Source organism: Nycticebus coucang, chromosome 18, assembly GCF_027406575.1.
Source record: "Nycticebus coucang isolate mNycCou1 chromosome 18, mNycCou1.pri, whole genome shotgun sequence".
Lineage (NCBI taxonomy): Eukaryota > Metazoa > Chordata > Mammalia > Primates > Lorisidae > Nycticebus > Nycticebus coucang.
The window spans coordinates 55,566,973-55,584,433 of NC_069797.1; the positions used below are offsets into that span (position 1 = coordinate 55,566,973).

The window sequence follows — 17,461 nt, forward strand, 5'->3', positions numbered from 1 at the left end:
TGGGTATGACAGAGAAGCTTGTTGAACCAGTAAGTGGCTGTCTGGAAAAAGCCCACCCACCCAGCACAGCTACCCTGGTAGTACACCTAGTGGCCCTCTATACTATCAGACTGGACATATAAAAACACACACTAGTTGGCATAGGTGTTTATAGTGCCACTTTATTGCCAATAGCTAGGACTGCTCAGGGATCAGGGAGAATAAATTAGATCTACTGTGGTATCTGACAGGTACTGCCAAGATGGGGAGAGGACTCGGCTTTTGTGGGCACTGACCCTGGGAAGGGGGTAATATGGTGGCTGTGGAAATGTCCATGGAGAGCATCTCTCTCCTACTCCAAAACCACAGAAGCTTTTATTCCCTCCTTATATCCAACGGAGCAAAGTGGAGGCCAGGGTCTCTTAGCTACCAGGAGCTAAGTAAGAGGAAAGAGGCAGGGAGAGCTCCCAGCAGGACCAAACAGACCAACCAAGGCTTGGACCCCGGAACAAAGCAGGAACCCAGAGTCATGTGCAGTCACAGGATGATACAGGGAGGACGGCTGTTGGTGATCTTTTCTAGGGGCTCTCCGTTACTGGCTCTTCGGATGGCCTCTATGAGCTGGAGGACAGAGATGTAGAATGATGAGATAATGTATTGTTCAGGTAGCGTGACACAGGGGGTCCTTTCAACGTTGCAAATACTCACATCTTTCTCATATGGGAAGCCCCCATTCTCCAGCTTTGAGAACACCAGCTGTCCGTTGATTTCGATCTCAAAGGCTCCTAGTATGAGACACATGGATAATAAACGGTATGCTGACTCTAAAGCCCCCCCCTCCCCCGACTCTTTAGACTTCACACAAATTCCTTCAAGTCCCTGTCAGTCCCATTAGAAACTCATTTGTAGTTCCTAAAGCCACTCCTCAACCCTAGGTCAACTCAAATGAACCTAAAGGAGGCCTCACCTGTGTGTCCATTACTCAATGAAGGGGTGGCTCCCTCCCTTCCACCCCTATACTATTGCAGTCTAATCGTTTTCTTCCCTACAGGATTCATCTGTGGGCCCCCTCCCCTATGGAAGGGGACTCATGTTGGCTGGATAGCCTATCAAGTGCCAGACACTGCAGGGCACTTTACATCTAAAGCAGCCTAAGTCAGAGCTATAAAGTAGTAGAGCTAAATAACACTGACTCAGCAGGTGTTCGGCGGGCCTCACCTGTGCCCCCCAGGCGCGACTCGATCTCGATGCCGGGGTACTGCTCCTTGACTGCACTCGCCAGCTCCAGGTAGGTCGCCTCGAAGCCGCAGGGTTCACTGAGGAGAATAGATCTGGGGTGGGCTTGGGTTTTGGAAGAGGGGCCTTCCATAGACCCATCTCCATCCGGCTGGGGGGCGGGGAGAGGGTCTTTCAGCCAGGAGCAGCTCACCAGTACTCCACCACGATGCGAACCCCACTTCCCGGCTCGACCTCCCCGGGAGGCGGCGCTACGGACGAGTGCCCCGGCTCCCCGCTCATCGCTGCCGGCTCCGCTCAGGCCGCCGCTTCCGGGTATGACGTAACGCCGCGGGCACGTGACGGGGCGGGGCCGCGCGTTGCGTCTGGGCACCCCCTGCAGGCAGCGGCTGTTGCTACGTTTTGACCCTATCCCACAGCTGGCGAGCTTGGGGCCTGGGTCCAGACTTCCCCTGGCTAGGGTTCCTGCTCCGTAATGTCCGCTAGATTTCGTGGCCTTATTTAGTCGAATGAAACACAGGGTGTCCATAATGTTCGTGTGGAATTTAAAATAGTTGTAGTTGCACACGAACTTTATGGACCCTGTATTTTAGACTAAAAAGCGCTTTCCAGTTGACAAGAGGAAAAGAAAGTGGTGGAGCAAGCAGCTTGGACCTGAGCGTGGGTGTGGCTGATGGTACATAATAGTTGCCATTTCTTGCTACTATGCTGATGGCATTTGAAACTATTCCAGTGTTAACACACCCAAATGCTTCTGACTCCAAAACTCTAGACTGCCTTTGCTAATTTTTTGCAACTGTCTGTTCCTCAGGGCCGCCTCAGTTGCATCCAACTTCTGCACATCCCTTTTAGAGGGCTCGCATCATTATTTCCTTTTTCCAACTCTGGAAAGGGAGGCTACCTAAGTTCTTGCTATTTTTTCCCTGCCGTGGAATACCACTATAGTATCCTAACAGGTCACCCACTCTAGTATCCCTTTAATCCCATTTTCTAACAATTCAGTGATTTGTACGGTTGTGCAACTGTCACCACAATCCAGTTACAGAAATGAATTTCTATCAGCCCGATAAGGTCCCTCCTGGCTGTGGTCAGTCCAGCCTCCAACTCCAGCTGTAGCCAAACCTTGATCCGCTTTTTGTCTCTATAAATGTGCCTATTCTGGATATTTCATATAGATGGAATCATATAATATGTTATTTTTTGCTTCTGGCTTCGTTCACTCTACATAATGGTTATTATTATTATTATTAATTAATTTTTTTTTTTTGAGACAGAGTCTCACTATGTTGCTCTTGGTAGAGTGCCATGGCGTCACAGCTCACAGCAACCTCCAATTCTTGGGCTGGAAGCGATTTTCTTACCTCGGCCTCCCAAGTAGCCGGGACTACAGGCACCTGCAACAACGCCCGGCTATTTTCTTGTTGCAGTTGTCATTGTTGTTTAGCTGGCGGGCCGGGCTCAAACCCGCCAGTCTCGGTGCTTGTGCCTGGCGCGACAACCAGCGCGGTAACCACTGTGTTATGGGCGCGGAGCCCTACATAATGTTTTTTGAGTTTCATCTCAAAAAACCTACTGTGTCACGGACCAGTAGTTTGTTCCTTTTTATCATTGAGTAGTATTCCATGTATATGCCATGTTTTGTTTAGCTATTCACCAGTTCATGGACATTTGGGTTTCCAATGTTTGTCTGTTTTGAATAATGCTGCTATAAACGTTCATGTAGGTTTCTTTGTATGGATATATGTTTTCATTTATCTTGAGCAGATTCCTAAGAGTAGAATTGCTGAGTTATATGATAAATTTAACTTTTAAAGAAACTGCCAAGCTGTTTTTCAAAATGGCTATACTAGGCTGGGTGAGGTGGCTCACACCTGGAATCCTAGCACTCTGGGAGCCAAGGAGGGTGGATTGCCTGAGCTCACATGTTTAAGACCAGCATGAGCCAGAGGGAGACCTCGTCTCTAAAAATAGCCCAGCGTTGTGGCTGGCGCCTGTAGTCCCAGCCACTTCGGAGGCTGAGGCAAGAGAATCGCTTGAGCCCAAGAATTTGAGGTTGCTGTGAGCTGTGAAGCCACATCACTCTACACAGGTGACCAAATGAGACTGTCTCAAAAAAAAAAAAAAGCTATACTATTTTACATTCCCACCAGCAATATGTAAGGATTTGTTTCTCCATATCCTCACTAATACTTATTATCTGCCTCATTGATTATAACCATCCTAGTGAACATGAGATGGTATATCATTGTGGTTTTAATTTGCATTTCTCTAATGATTAATGATTTTGAAGATGGTTTCATGTAGTTATTAGCCATTCATATATATATATATATATATATTTTTTTTTTTTTTTTGTAGAGACAGAGTCTCACTTTATGGCCCTCAGGGTAGAGTGCCGTGGCCTCACACAGCTCACAGCAACCTCCAACTCCTGGGCTTAAGCGATTCTCTTGCCTCAGCCTCCCTAGTAGCTGGGACTACAGGCACCCGCCACAACGCCCGGCTATTTTTTGGTTGCAGTTTGGCCGGGGCCGGGTTTGAACCCGCCACCCTCGGTATATGGGGCCGGCGCCCTACCAACTGAGCCACAGGCGCCACCCAGCCATTCATATATTTTATATGAAGAAACATCTATTCAAATCTTTTACTCATTTTTAAATGGAATTGTCTCTTTATTATTGATTTGTTACACTTTCTCTTTTTTTTCTTTTTCTTTTTTTGAGATAGAGTCTCACTCCCTCACCCTAGGTAGGGTACCCTGGGGTCATTATAGCTCACAGCAACCTCGAACTCTTGGGCTCAAGATATCTTTTTGCCTCCGCTGTCAGAGTAGCTGAGACTACAGGTGTGGGCCACCACACCTGGCTAGTTTTTTTTATTTTTAATAGAGGTGGGGGAGTCTCACTCTTGCTCAGGTTGGTCTTAAACTCCTGAGCTCAAATAATTTACCCTTCTTGGCCTCCCAGAGTGCTAGGATTTACAGGTGAAAGCCACCGTGTCTGACCTTGGAAGACTTCTTTATATACATTGGGTATAAAGTTCCTAATCTCAGGCGGGGTGTAGAGGCTCAGGCCTGTAATCCTAGCACTCTGGGAGGCTGAGGTAGGTGGATTGCCTGAATTCAAGAGTTCAAGACCAGCTTGAGCAAGAGTGAGACCTTCATCTCTAAAAATAGCTGACATTGTGAGCGTTGTAGAGGGTGCCTGTAGTCTCAGCTACTTGGGAAGCTGGGCACATTGCTTGTGCCCAAGAGTTTGAAGTTACTGTGAGCTATGACACCATGGCACCTACTGAAGGATACAAAGTGAACTCTATCTCAAAAAAAAAAAGTTTCTAATCTCATGTATGATCTGCAAATATTTTCTCCCTGTCTTTGGGAGAAGTTCAAAAATTTTAAATTTTGATGAAGTCTACTTTGTCATTATTTTTGTCAGCTGTCCTTTTGTTGTTATACTTAAATTCTCTACTTTACCCAAGATCATGAAGATTATCTCCCATGGTTTCTTCTAGAAATTTTATAGTTTTAGCTCTCATATTTAGGTGTATGATTGATTTTGAGTTATTTTTGTGCGGTATCATGTGAGATAAGGATCTAAATTCATTTTTGGCATGTGAGATCAATTGTCACAGGACCATTTATTGAAAAGATTATCCTTTCTTCCGTCAAACTGTGTTGGCAATTTTGTCAAAAATCAATTGACTAGGGTGGCACCTGTGGCTCAGTGAGTAGGGCGCTGGCCCTATATACCGAGGGTGGCAGGTTCAAACCCGGCCCCAGCCAAACTGCAACAACAACAACAACAAAATAGCTGGGTGTTTGGTGGGCACCTGTAATCCGAGCTACTCAGGAGGCTGAGCCAAGAGAATCGCCTAAGCCCAAGAGCTGTAGGTTGTTGTGAGCTGTGATGCCATGGCACTCTACCAACGGCAACAAAGTGAGCCTCTGTTTCCAAAAAAAAAAAAAAAATCAATTGACTAGAAATGTAAGGGTTAAAATTTGGACTCTTTTTTTTTTTTTTGGTTTTTGGCCTGGGCTGGGTTTGAACCCGCCACATCCGGCATATGGGACCGGCGCCCTACCCCTTGAGCCACAGGCGCCGCCAAAATTTGGACTCTTGATTCTGTTCCGTTGATCTATAAATCTATTCTTTTTTATTTAAAAATTAAGATACAATTTATGCACAGTAAATTTGTGAATTCTCACAACCACACAGAATTGGTCTCCACCATGACCAAAATACAGAATGTCTCCATTACCTCTCACAAGTCCCTGTGCCCCCTACTGTCAACTGCTCTCCCTCCTCCCCAACCACAAATCTGTTTTGCATCCTTACAGTTCTACCCCCTGGAGAAAGTTGTATAAATAAAATCCTGCAGCACTCACCCCTCTGAGTCTGACCTTCTTTCCCATCCCATCCTTCTACATGCAGAATGATCTTTACAAAATGTAAATTTGCCCACTCCTCTGTGGCTCTACCTAAGTCCAGCTAGAACCTGCAGGGTCTAGCCCCTGCCCATTACTACCAGTCTGGACAAACAGGATGGATGACTCAAACCTGGTTTGCAGAACAGCCACCCCAGGGCTTGTCAATACCATACATTCCTGGGTCTTAGCCCCAGAGACTGAGATTCAGTAGCTGGGGAGTGGCCTGAGGATCTGTTTTTTACACAAGTTTAGGAGATTTTGAGGCAGGTGATCACAGACCACTTTCAGTAGCACAGCTACCTTTCTCCACACCTATCACACCTGCCCTAGGCTCACCTCCCTCCCTCTTCTCCAAATCCACTCTCTGCCTCTGCTTGCTGCGTCTCCTCCTGCCAAGGGTACTTGTTCCTTCATTGTGGAAGGTGACATCCCCCCATTCCCATTCACCAATCCCAACCCCCTCCCCACCTCAGCTACCTTCTCCTCTGCTCAATTGTCACCTCCCCAAAGAATTTGATCCTAACTCCTTGTGTGAGTCATTCTCCCAGCGTAGTTATCACCTGTCATTTCTTATTTGTGTGATTCTTTGATTAACATCAGTCTCACTGACTGAGCCACAGGAGAATTAGGGTGCGGTCTGTTTTTGTTGCTCACCACTGTATCTCCAGCTCCAAATATGGGTTGCCATATAGTAGATACTTAAATAGTTGAATGAATGAATTTTGTCTACTCTGTCTTTGCACATAATGCTCCATGGCCCAGGTGCCCTTACCTCTTTCCCCACCTCTTTGCCTGGATCACTCATACTGGTTTTTCAAGGAAAACTCAGTTTAGAGAAAGCTGAGGCTGGAGCCACTCCTCTGTGCTCCCCTAGGGCAGACCTCTTATCACCATATGGATTATTTGTTTTCCCAACTGTCACCTACATCGAGCTGGGAGGTGGCCGCAGGCTTTGATCTCGTCCTCCCTCCTTGTCCTGGTTCCCTGTGTTGAACAAAAAAAATAAAAAGATCTTTCTAGGAGGAGTCCCCTGTCGCCTTCTGTAGATCAGGGTGGCTCCTCTCACTGTGTGACCCTGCCTAACCTCCTTTGATTATTTACTTATTTATTTATTTATTTAAGACAGAGTCTCACTTTGTTGCCCTGGGTAGAGTACTATGGCCTCATAGCTCACAGCAACCTCAAACCCTTGGGCTTGAGCAATCTTCTTGCCTCAACCTCCAAGTAGCTGGGATTGCAGGGGTCGCTACTACCCCCAGCTGGTTTTTCTATTTTTAGTAGAGATGGGTCTCCCTCTTATTCAGGCTAGTCTTGAACTCCTGCGCTCAAGCAATTCACCCATGTTGGCCTCCCAGAGTGGTAGGATTACGGGGGTCAACTACTGCACCAGGCCTACCCCCTTTGGATTTTTAAACGGGAAGCAGAGACCCTGGACTTTGCTCAGAAGGGAGAGGATACACCAGATGCTTCTGAGGGTGGCTAGACTGTACCTGGAGGTCAAGGGGCAGGCTATGTCACTGGGGACCCCTTCTGGCTGGCTTCCCTCTTTCGCAGAGTGCCCTTTGCCCGAGGGGGTGGGACCCAGAGCTGCTGACAGACACTCCCCCTCCCCCAGCATGTTGGCCAATGAACCGACCAGGTGTGGGGAGGGCTGTAGAGAAGAGTGGGAAGGGCCATTTCCCCTCACCTTCCAGCTCCTCCCCACCTCTAGTAGTCAGGACTCTTGATCTTCGCTGTTGCTGCTGTTCTGTTCGACTGTCTTCCCAGCCTCTCCCTAGGCACCTGTACCCTCCCCTGACACCTGCTGCCAGGTTAGAAAGGGCAAAACCCCAGTTGGCGTACAGAGTCAGGGAATCTCCGCCCCGCCTCCCGCGCTCCTCCTCCCTGGCACCTCCCCCCCCAGGCCCTGCCCCCGTCTGCCCAGGATAATTTTAGTTTCCTTGGGCCTGGAATCTGGACACAGAGGGTTCCCCCTGCCCCCGACTTCTAGGTTCAAAGTCGGGACACCCTCCTACCACTCCTAGAGAAGCGGGCGTGGATTTGAAATAAAACCCAGGTATCTGGGGTCCCTAGACAGAGCCAGACTTTGGTATCCTGCTGTTTCTTCTGGGGCTCCTCCAGGTAAGGGGACCGAAGTCGGTCTCAGACGACTATCTGTTCCTACCCCCAGCTGCATCAGGGCCCCAGGCTGTGCTGGTCTCCAGGTCGAACTGGCTGGCTGCCCAGGTGGGCGGACCAGCGGCCACCTGGCTCTCCCTGTCCCCTTCCCCCCTCGGTGATGTCAGGCCAGGGGCGGGGGCAAAAGGGGGACAGGTAGTTAAGGGCCTCGCATCTCCCTCCTTAAACCGGTGGCCCCAGCCAGGTCTGCTGACGCCCGGGGTCCAGGTAAGGACCTATGCAGGCACTTCATCTTGAGGGTGGCGTGCACCGGCGGATCTGGAGTCACTTTGGAGAGATCTGGTCTCCTGTTGTGCTACTCCGGCGGCCTCTCACTTTCTCTTTTCCGCCAATCTCGAGTCCCGCCCCCTCCTCACAGTCCGCCCTCTGTCCTCCCCTATTCTCTTTCCCTGCCTTCCTCATTGCCTCCTTCCCTCTCTGTGCACTCCCCCCAAGACAGTGGATGAGACTGGGTAGTAAGATGTGATTTTTCTCCTCGGGAGTCTTGGCTTTCCCGCTGAAACTAGCCCCTCTACCCACACCCAGAAAGCTAGAGTGATGCAGGAACTCAGCCTGGTTTTGCCCCAGTTTGGGTTTTTCTAGGTCTTTACGAAGACAGACCTCTCTGGAGGTGGCGGGGACACTCTCCAATTTGGAGGACGGAAAAGGAGAGGAATTCTTTAAATTGCTGAAGCTCCGTCTCTCCAGATTGTATTCCCTGTTCAGGAACACAGCGGTCCCTCCTGGCTAGATCAGTGGATGAGGGGGTCTGCAGTGTGTGTTGCCGGGGGTGTGGGTGGTGGTGGTGGGGGTGTCTGTTTGATGGGCTGGGGAAAGACCCAGGTTCTGGGCTGTGCCTCCTTGGGGACAGAATGCACCTGTCGACTAGGTGGAGGTCCTCCCAGCCCGGATGCCCCCAGGAATACCCTCTCCTGCTGCGGCTGTCCTGGACTCTACTCTCCCCTCTCCTCCTGATATCCTGTGCGTGTGCAGGGTCGGGAGGGGGACCGAGAAGGCAAGCTGCCTGTAATGATTAACCCCACAGACACGCTAGCATTCTTCCCAAATTAAACTTTAAAAGAGCTACCCCTCGTCCTCCCATTGGGTATTTTTTCCAGAGTGAGAGAGTGGGCGGGGCCTGGGGTCCTGGTCCTCCCTTCAACTCAGGCCACCTATAAGTTTTTCGCCTGGGCCCTGCAGCCTAAGTGCTCCTCTAAAGGTTAAGCCTCCCCCAACTACAGTAAATCCTGATGGAGGTAGGGCGTGGAGTCCTGAGCCAGATAGGGGCCCTTGGCCACATCCAGACCCCCAGCCCAGGCCTCTGCCTTGCCAGCCCTTCCCCCAACCTTGGGAATCAGGGTTGTTTACTGTTGGCCCTGAATACTGGGCCTGGCCACCCGCCCTAGGGGCCAGCCAGGTGGGGCAAGATTCAGGAAGTAAACAAGAAGGCTAGGAGGGCGGGAACGAGGGTAGGGCTGAGTCTCTGGGGCAGGAGAGGCAGTTGGGGGTAGCTGGTTGCCAGGCCAGCCCCAGTTGTGATGGAGGGGACAAATTGATTGTGGGGGTTGGTTTCTCCAACAGAGGCTTTTCCAGGGCCCCGGCCTGAAAGCTCTAGACCTCTTGGGAGGAGGTGCCAGACTCACAGCTAGGACCCTGTTCTCCTCTCCCTTCATCCCTTTGTTCTCAACTGTTCACCCCTGGTCTGAAGGCCAAACTCCAATCTTGAGTGGGTCTTCTCTGACAACTGATGCCAGATTCTAATCTGATTGGAATCCACTCCCTTCCCCTTTCCACTGCCCTCAGGGATTCTCTATTCCTCCTCTCACCCCAGTTGGTCTGTGACTTCCAGGGAAGTGTGTTCAACAAGTTTTCTTGTTCAACACTCCATTCCCTGCAGCCCTTCCCCCACCCCTCCCTCAAGCAAAGGCACCTGTGCTATTTGCCCAGGTTAGACAGGGTGAGAGTGGGGCATTGTGCCTTTGTGTCTATTGATGTTGGATGTGTGGATTTGTCTTACCGTTCCTGGCAGGACACTTGAGCTCCCTCCCTGACCTTTTGCCCTGTTGCCTATCTGGCATCCTGGGTGTTTTGACTTTCTGCTCCAGCTCTTGTGGTACTCTGACAGGACACCAGGGAGAGTGTGCTAGGAGGGAACTCATTCCCCCGGTGATGCAGGTAAGCCCTCTGGGCCAGCTGTATCCTGTGTTCTAGGGACATCTAGTAGCAGAATGAGTTTGTTAGGCCCCAGACACAGTATGGGGCCTCTAAGGGCTGCTTTGGTTAGGCAGGGGCACCACTGGGAGATCGATTTCACTGCAGATGGGCTTCTGAATCCAAGCCAGGCATTTCCACTCTCCTTCCTGGGTGGGGGTCCTCCCTGGCTGGATGGTGGTGGTGGTGGTGGGAGCGACTGCAGGTCCCACCTGGACTGGAGGTAGGCCAAGGGTGGGGAGGAGCAGATGATGTCACAGGAGCCTCAGGCCCTGCATCTCCTCCCCCATCCTGTTCCTCCCCCATTCCTCCCAGGCTACCAGTAGGTAGGGGGTGGGGGTAGAGGCAGGGTTGTTTGTGTTTCTCCTAAGCCAGGAAGTTGTGCAGATGAGTCAAGGTTGAATGGAGAGCCCTAGGCAGTGGTGTTCCGCCCCACCCTGACTCACCTGTCCCCCAAATCCCCTTATGCCCTTACTAAACCATCAAGTGGCTGATCCATCCTAGGGAGGGTCAATCCCAGGTGCTCCTGGCAGCCTCATAGTACAGTGTGGGAGAACAGGCTGGGGGCTGAGATTGGCAAGTTCTCCCGGGTTCTCCAGGTCTCAGCTCAGCCAAAAGAGTGCTTGGTTCCTGAAGAGAAGGCACCAGTGTTGCCTCTACCCCTACTGGGCATCTTTGCCCTCTCTCTCCTTTCTTTACTTGTCCTGAGTGACTGTGGAGTCGCTGTGGGTGATAAGATGCTGGCTCTGCCTGGGGATTTCAGGGGCCCTCAGATTGATGGGTAGATAGGACAAGTGCACAGTAATTGGAACAGAGGCCTTAGCACAGTGCTGAGAAGGAGTCTTTCAGTCTGAATGTGGAAAATCCAGGAAGGCTTCTCAGAGGATGTGGCTCTAGTATTGAGGCTTCAGGAAAGAGCTGGGTAGGAGGATGGTCTGAAGAGGGCACAAAAGGTTTGGGAGCTGCTGGTGCAAGGGACAGCCAAGCTGCCCTCCTGTCCTCCTGGTTCCTGTCCGTCCTCCCCACCTCCTTCTCTCCTTTCATACATCACTCATCACTTGGGCAGGCGTTACCGCAACAGGCTCTGACAACAAAGTGCTAGAAAAACCTGGGACAGAGCCCAGCAGAGGCAGTGTCCCAAGCTTGGAGGCAGAGGGGTGGCCTTTTGCCCTGACGCTCAGAGCTGCACCCCAGACGGTCTGTGGCTCATATCTCCTGTTGCTGCTGCCAGGATTGTGGCAGAGACTGTGTGTGTGGGGAGGTGGCCTCTTGGTTCTTTCTCTGAGCAATGTTGGGCTAAAGAGAGAGCACTGTACTTGGAGTCCAAACACAGGTTCTACTCCCTGACTCACCTGTCAATAGGGACAAGAATGCTTCCTTCTCAGAGACTCACTGTCCCCTTTTGTAAAACAGAGCTAATTCTATTTCTTCCCCAAGGGCTCCAGGAAAACTGTAGTTAGAGGTGGAGGAATGAGGTGCTATGTAAACTCTGAGGGGCACCCTGACAGCTTGTAAGGTCAGGAGGTCTGGATTCTCTTGGTCTCTCTTCCCATGACAAGGGTGCACAAATGGCTACTTTCAGCCCCTTCTTCTTCCTTAGATGCCATGGAGCTGGATCTGTCTCCAACACAGCTCAGCTGCTCCCCAGAAGACCTGTGCACAGCCCCTGAGACTCCTCCTGGGACTCCCCCACTCCCTGATGTCCCTCTGCCTGGGGAAGTGAAGAGGTCGCAGCCTCTGCCCATCCCAACCAGCAGGTACAATGGGGTGATGGAACTATGGGGGTAAGGGAGAGTCGGGTGCTGGATAGTACAGAGGCATGTAGCCAATTCCTTTCTTCTCCCTCTCTCCCCCCTCCCAACCAGGAAACTTCGAGAGGAAGAGCTGCGGGCGACCTCTCTACCTTCCATTCCCAACCCCTTCCCTGAGCTCTGCAGCTCTCCTTCACAGCCCCCCATTCTTGGGGGTCCCTTCAGTGCCAGGGGGCTACTCCCACGAGATGCCAGCCGCCCTCATGTGAGTTGGCTCTCAGAAAGGGAGGCAGGGGTGAAGAAGTGCCCTGGGCCTGGGGTAGATATAGTTCTGCTTTGGTGGAGATGGGGAGGGCTCTTGGCCCAGAGTTCCCTGAGGGTACAGTAGGTGAGGAAGGGGCAAGGATCACCCTTTACTCTCCCTCAAGTCATCTGTAACTCCTGGCAGCAGGTAGTGAAAGTGTACAGCGAGGATGGGTCCTGCAGGTCTGTGGAGGTAGCTGCAGGTGCCACAGCTCGCCACGTATGTGAAATGCTGGTGCAGAGAGCTCACGCCCTGAGTGATGAGACCTGGGGGTTGGTGGAGTGCCACCCCCACCTAGCACTGGGTGAGTTGGGGTGCAGAAGCTGCCTGAGCGTGGAGGCAGTGCTACACGTTTTGGGTTAGGCATATGGCTTATTTGGGAAAGCTGGTTGGTCTCCACTAACCCCTGCTTTTTTGCCCTTAACCCCAGAACGGGGTTTGGAGGACCATGAGTCTGTGGTGGAGGTGCAGGCTGCCTGGCCTGTGGGTGGAGACAGCCGCTTTGTCTTCCGGAAAAACTTTGCCAAGTACGAGCTGTTCAAGAGCTCTCCAGTAAGTGTGTATGTGTGTCTTGGGGGAGTCGGTGGGGTGGGGGGCACTGGGACACACCAATTCCTAGCCTGGACCCTTGATCCCTGACTCCTGACCTCTTCGTCCACTCCCAGCACTCCCTATTCCCAGAAAAGATGGTCTCCAGTTGTCTTGACACGCAAACAGGTGTATCCCATGAGGACCTCATCCAGGTGAGGGGACCCCCCATTTCACTGCATATTCATGACTCCTCAGAATTGCTCAACGCTCCCCTGCCCTCTTGCCTCTCTCTCTGTGGTAGAAAGAGCCCAGCCACTGTCCTACGTGACTAAGGACAAGACACTTTTTCAGCCTGAGCATAAGTGTCTCTGTCTGTTAAATGGGGACAAGAAATGCATGTGGGGTGGTGCCTGTGGCTCAGTGAGTAGGGCGCCGGCCCCATATACTGAGGGTGGTGGGTTCAAACCCGGCCCCAGCCAAAAACCGCAAAAAATAAATACATAAATAAATAAAACATAGCTGGACATTGTGGCAGGCGCCTGTAGTCCTAGCTACTCGGGAGGCTGAGGCAAGAGAATCACTAAGTCCAAGAGCTGGAGGTTGCTGTGAGCTGTGATGCCACGGCACTCTACCGAGGGTGACAAAGTGAGACTCTGTCTCTAAAAAAAAAAGGAAGAAAGAAATGCATGTAGAACGAGTCCTCATAAGAACCTGAGGGTGGGCTTGGTGCCCGTAGCACAGTAGTTATAGCGCTGGCCACATACACTGAGGCTGGTGAGTTCCAACCTGGCCCGGGCCAGTTAAACAACAATGACAACTGCAACAACAACAAAAATAGCTGGGCATTGTGAAGGAAGCCTGTAGTCCCAGCTACTTTGGAGGGTGAGGCAAGAGAACAGTTTAAGCCCAAGAGTTTGAGGTTGCTGTGAGCTGTGATGCCATGGCACTTTACCCAGGGTGACACAGTGAGACTCTGTCTCAAAAAAAGAAGAACCTGAGGGTGGAGGGGACACCACTCACTGTACTCTGCTCTGCTCTGGCCTCAGAACTTCCTGAATGCAGGCAGCTTCCCTGAGATCCAGGGCTTCCTGCAGCTGCGTGGATCTGGACGCAAGCTTTGGAAACGCTTTTTCTGCTTCCTGCGCCGGTCTGGCCTCTATTACTCTACCAAGGGCACCTCCAAGGTGAGGTCTTGAGGGTGCCAGATCCTGCTTCTCCAGTGCCCCTTCCCTGTTGGAACCCATGGCCTTTCTCCCTAGGGGCCCTGAGATCCTGGCCACTTCTCTCCTCTACCCCCCCCCCCAGGCTGTCTACCTCCAGCTTGCCTTCCCCCACCCCTGCCCTCATCATCTACCCTAGGAGGACAGTAGAAAAGGCAGATGACCTGAGTTCAAGTCCTGGCTTTACTTACATTTGTCATGTGAACTTGGGCACTTCCCTGCCCCTCGCTGGTCCTGAAATATCCATATTTGGCTTAGCGGGGGGCAATAATAAGCAGGGTACCAATGGGTACTTGCCTGTACCAAGTCCTACTCATTCATGCTTCAGGACCCGAGGCACCTGCAGTATGTGGCAGATGTGAGTGAGTCCAATGCGTATGTGGTTACTCAGGGCCGCAAGCTCTATGGGATGCCTACAGAATTCGGCTTCTGTGTCAAGGTAAAGACTCTGGCCTGGCCTGGCCTGGCCTTAGGGAAACAGGACACTGTCTTCTTTCTCAGGCCCCAGGGTCCTACCTGGGGCTTCTGAGCTCTATCTGGGACACCCATATCCTTCTCCCTGCACCCTGCCCTCTGCCCTGCTGGTCACTTTTTGGGTCCTGCCCTACCCTGTGGGGACCAGGGACCGACAGCTGGTCCTTGAGGCAGATGTGAGAGCAGACAATTTCCTCTCTTCCCAGCCCAACAAGCTTCGAAATGGCCATAAGGGGCTTCGGATCTTCTGCAGTGAGGATGAGCAGAGCCGCACCTGTTGGCTGGCGGCCTTCCGCCTCTTCAAGGTGGGGCCCTGGGAGTGGTGGGGGGGGGCTGGCTCTGTCCCGGGGATCCCCAACATGATGGAAGAGTCATAGTGATACTCCCAGAAAGTCTCTGGAATGAGGAGGGCAACACAGCCCTGCTCTTGGCGAACTCCTGGTCCCAGACCAGGTCCCAGACCAGGTCGCAGCTCTGGCTTTAGGAAGCTCCCATCCAAGGGCAGAATCAGCCCTACTCTTGGCAAGTGCTTCACAGCCCACCCTCCCTCAGGACCTCTTGACCTTAGGCCCTCTTTCTCTCTTCACCCCTCCCCCACAGTATGGGGTGCAGTTGTATAAGAATTATCAGCAGGCACAGTCTCGCCACCTGCGCCCATCTGGTTTGGGTTCCCCACCCTTGGTGAGTGTGCACAGGGGCATTAGGTGGGGGTGGATGCCCGGACCCCATCCCAGGGATACCCGGACTCTGTTCTGACCTCTCCCCTCTCCATCCTATCCCATCTCCAGAGAAGCGTCTCAGATAATACCCTGGTGGCCATGGACTTCTCTGGCCATGCTGGGCGTGTGATCGAGAACCCCCGGGAAGCTCTGAGTGCAGCCTTGGAGGAAGCCCAGGCCTGGAGGGTGAGAGATTTGCACACATCCACACGTTTGTGCGGGGACCTGTTCTCCACATGGCTTTTCCTGGAATGTGAGGGAAGAAGACAGGGGTGAGGGGAGGCCCTCCAGTTGGGGAAAGGTGCTCTATGTTCTTGAGGTACGAGGTAATACCCCCCAACCATCCCTTGACTCTCCGCAGAAGAAGACGAACCACCGCCTCAGCCTGCCTACCCCATGCTCTGGCACAAGCCTCAGTGCAGGTGGGTGATGGCCCAGAGTTCCCAGGGGGTGGTCTGAGGATCCGCTCTCCTGAGTGACAGCCCATCTGCTTCCCCCCACCGCAGCCATCCACCGCACCCAGCCCTGGTTCCATGGGCGCATTTCCCGTGAGGAGAGCCAGCGGCTTATTGGACAGCAGGGCCTGGTAGACGGGTAAGGGGCACTGCTGGGTGGGCTACACACCCAGGGATAGGAGAGACCTAGGGTCAAGGCGGCAGCCATGTGTCTTCGGGTAATGTTGCTCTTCTCCTGTCTCCTGGCAGCCTGTTCCTCGTTCGGCAGAGTCAGAGGAACCCACAGGGTTTTGTCCTCTCTTTGTGCCACTTACAGAAAGTCAAACACTATCTCATCCTGCCTGTGAGTAGTCTCCTCCCTGAGAGTCCCTGGAGTCCTGCAAGGAGGCACAGCTCTCCCAGGACCCTGTCCTCCTCATCAGGCCCCTTAAGAAGCTTCATGGTCCACAGTGTGACTGCCTTTTCCCTACAGAAGAAATGGGGGCCAGGTGCCATGGCTCTCGCTTGTAATCCTAGCACTCTGGGAGTCTGAGGGCAGAGGATCCCTTGAGCTCAGGAGTGTGAGATCAGCCTGAGCAAGAGTGAGACGTTATATAGCTGGCACATTGGCAAAAACTAGCTGGGCACTGTGGTGGGCGCCTGTAATCCCAGCTACTTGGGAGGCTGAGGCAGGAGGATTGCTTGAACCCAGGAGTTTGAAGTTGCTGTGAGCTATAATGACATCATGGCACTCTAGCCTGGGCAACAGAGTGAGAACACTGTCTCAAAAAAAAAAAAAAAGAAATGGGGACCACAGCCCTGGCTCAGGAGCTCCTTAAACCTTGTGCCACCCTGACCTTCTACCTTCCACCCCCTCTGTCGTACTCCAGAGTGAGGAGGAGGGCCGCCTGTACTTCAGCATGGACGATGGCCAGACCCGCTTCACTGACCTGCTGCAGCTCGTGGAGTTCCACCAGCTGAACCGCGGCATTCTGCCTTGTGTGCTGCGCCACTGCTGCACCTGTGTGGCCCTCTGACCATAGCATGAGCCAGCTCGGATCCCAGCCGACTTCAGGCCACCCACTACCCCTCCACTCACCCAGTGGACTTCAGGGTGCAGAAGCCGGGGATGGGATGGTGAATAATTCAAGGGCTGCTCACTCAGCTTTGTCCTTTGCTACTTTGCTTCCCTCACGTGGTTACCCTTGACCCCTCTCCTCCAGGGAAGGTGCTCAGGTGGCCCCTTCCCCTCTGAGAGCTCCTGGAGCACTGCTCTGGGGCAGGGCATTATGGGAGAAATGGGGGCTGCCCAGGTGGTTTTATGCACCACACTTTGTACAGACTGAGAAGCCAGTTGATCTGTTCTGTTTTATACTAATGACAATAAAAATTATTTTTTTATACAACTATGAGTTCTGTCTGACAAGGCCTGGCTAGCTGAAGTTGAGAAGAGGAAGGCCTCAGTGATGTGTCAGATGGATCACGATCACAACCTCACCAGCCTGGATTTTTTTCTTTTTCTTTCTTTCTTTTTTTTTTTGAGACAGAGTCTCAAACTGTTGCTCTGGGTAGAGGGGCATCACAGTTCACGGCAACCTCCAACTTCTAGGCTCAAGCGAGTCTCCTGTCTCTGCCTCCCAAGTAGCTGGGACTACAGGCGCCCGCCACGACACCCAGTTATTTTTTGGTTGCAACCATCATTGTTGTTTGGAGGGCCCGGACTGTATTCGAACCCACCAGCTCAGGTGTATGTGGCTGGCACCTTAGCCACTTGAGCCACAGGCGCCGAGCCTTTTTTTTTTTTTTAAGAGACAGAGTCTCACTGTACCACCCTCGGGTAGAGTGCCATGGTATCACACAGCTCACAGCAACCTCCAACTCCTGGGCTCACGCGATTCTCTTGCCTCAGCCTCCTGAGTAGCTGGGACTACAGGCGCCCGCCACAGCGCCCGGCTATTTTTTTTTTGTTGTTGTTGTTGCAGTTTGGCCGGGGCTGGGTTTGAACCCGCCACCCTCGGC

At 52.3% G+C, this 17,461-nt stretch overlaps 2 protein-coding genes across 8 annotated transcripts; one reads left to right on the plus strand and one right to left on the minus strand.

The window, feature by feature from the left end:
* Positions 1-144: 144 nt before the first annotated feature.
* On the minus strand, positions 145-1,541 carry MIEN1 (migration and invasion enhancer 1). Its single transcript, XM_053568035.1, has 4 exons — positions 1,409-1,541; positions 1,198-1,295; positions 688-764; positions 145-600 (listed from the first exon to the last, which is right to left on the minus strand). Exons 1-4 carry the CDS (start codon positions 1,495-1,497, stop codon positions 517-519), a joined length of 348 nt encoding a protein of 115 aa, XP_053424010.1. The 5' UTR covers positions 1,498-1,541; the 3' UTR covers positions 145-516.
* Positions 1,399-16,845, plus strand: GRB7 (growth factor receptor bound protein 7). Of its 7 annotated transcripts, none has more exons than XM_053568026.1 (16): positions 7,773-8,025; positions 9,873-9,973; positions 11,610-11,766; positions 11,875-12,025; positions 12,209-12,368; positions 12,495-12,616; positions 12,730-12,807; positions 13,642-13,779; positions 14,144-14,254; positions 14,496-14,594; positions 14,890-14,970; positions 15,078-15,194; positions 15,370-15,430; positions 15,515-15,602; positions 15,713-15,806; positions 16,333-16,845. In XM_053568026.1, exons 3-16 carry the CDS (start codon positions 11,615-11,617, stop codon positions 16,477-16,479), a joined length of 1,599 nt encoding a protein of 532 aa, XP_053424001.1. In that variant the 5' UTR covers positions 7,773-8,025; positions 9,873-9,973; positions 11,610-11,614; the 3' UTR covers positions 16,480-16,845. The 7 variants fall into 7 exon arrangements, with proteins under 7 accessions (XP_053424007.1, XP_053424009.1, XP_053424002.1 ...); XM_053568033.1 differs by having other exon boundaries at positions 12,212-12,368; XM_053568032.1 differs by lacking the exons at positions 7,773-8,025; positions 9,873-9,973 and adding an exon at positions 1,399-1,530.
* Positions 16,846-17,461: the final 616 nt, after the last annotated feature.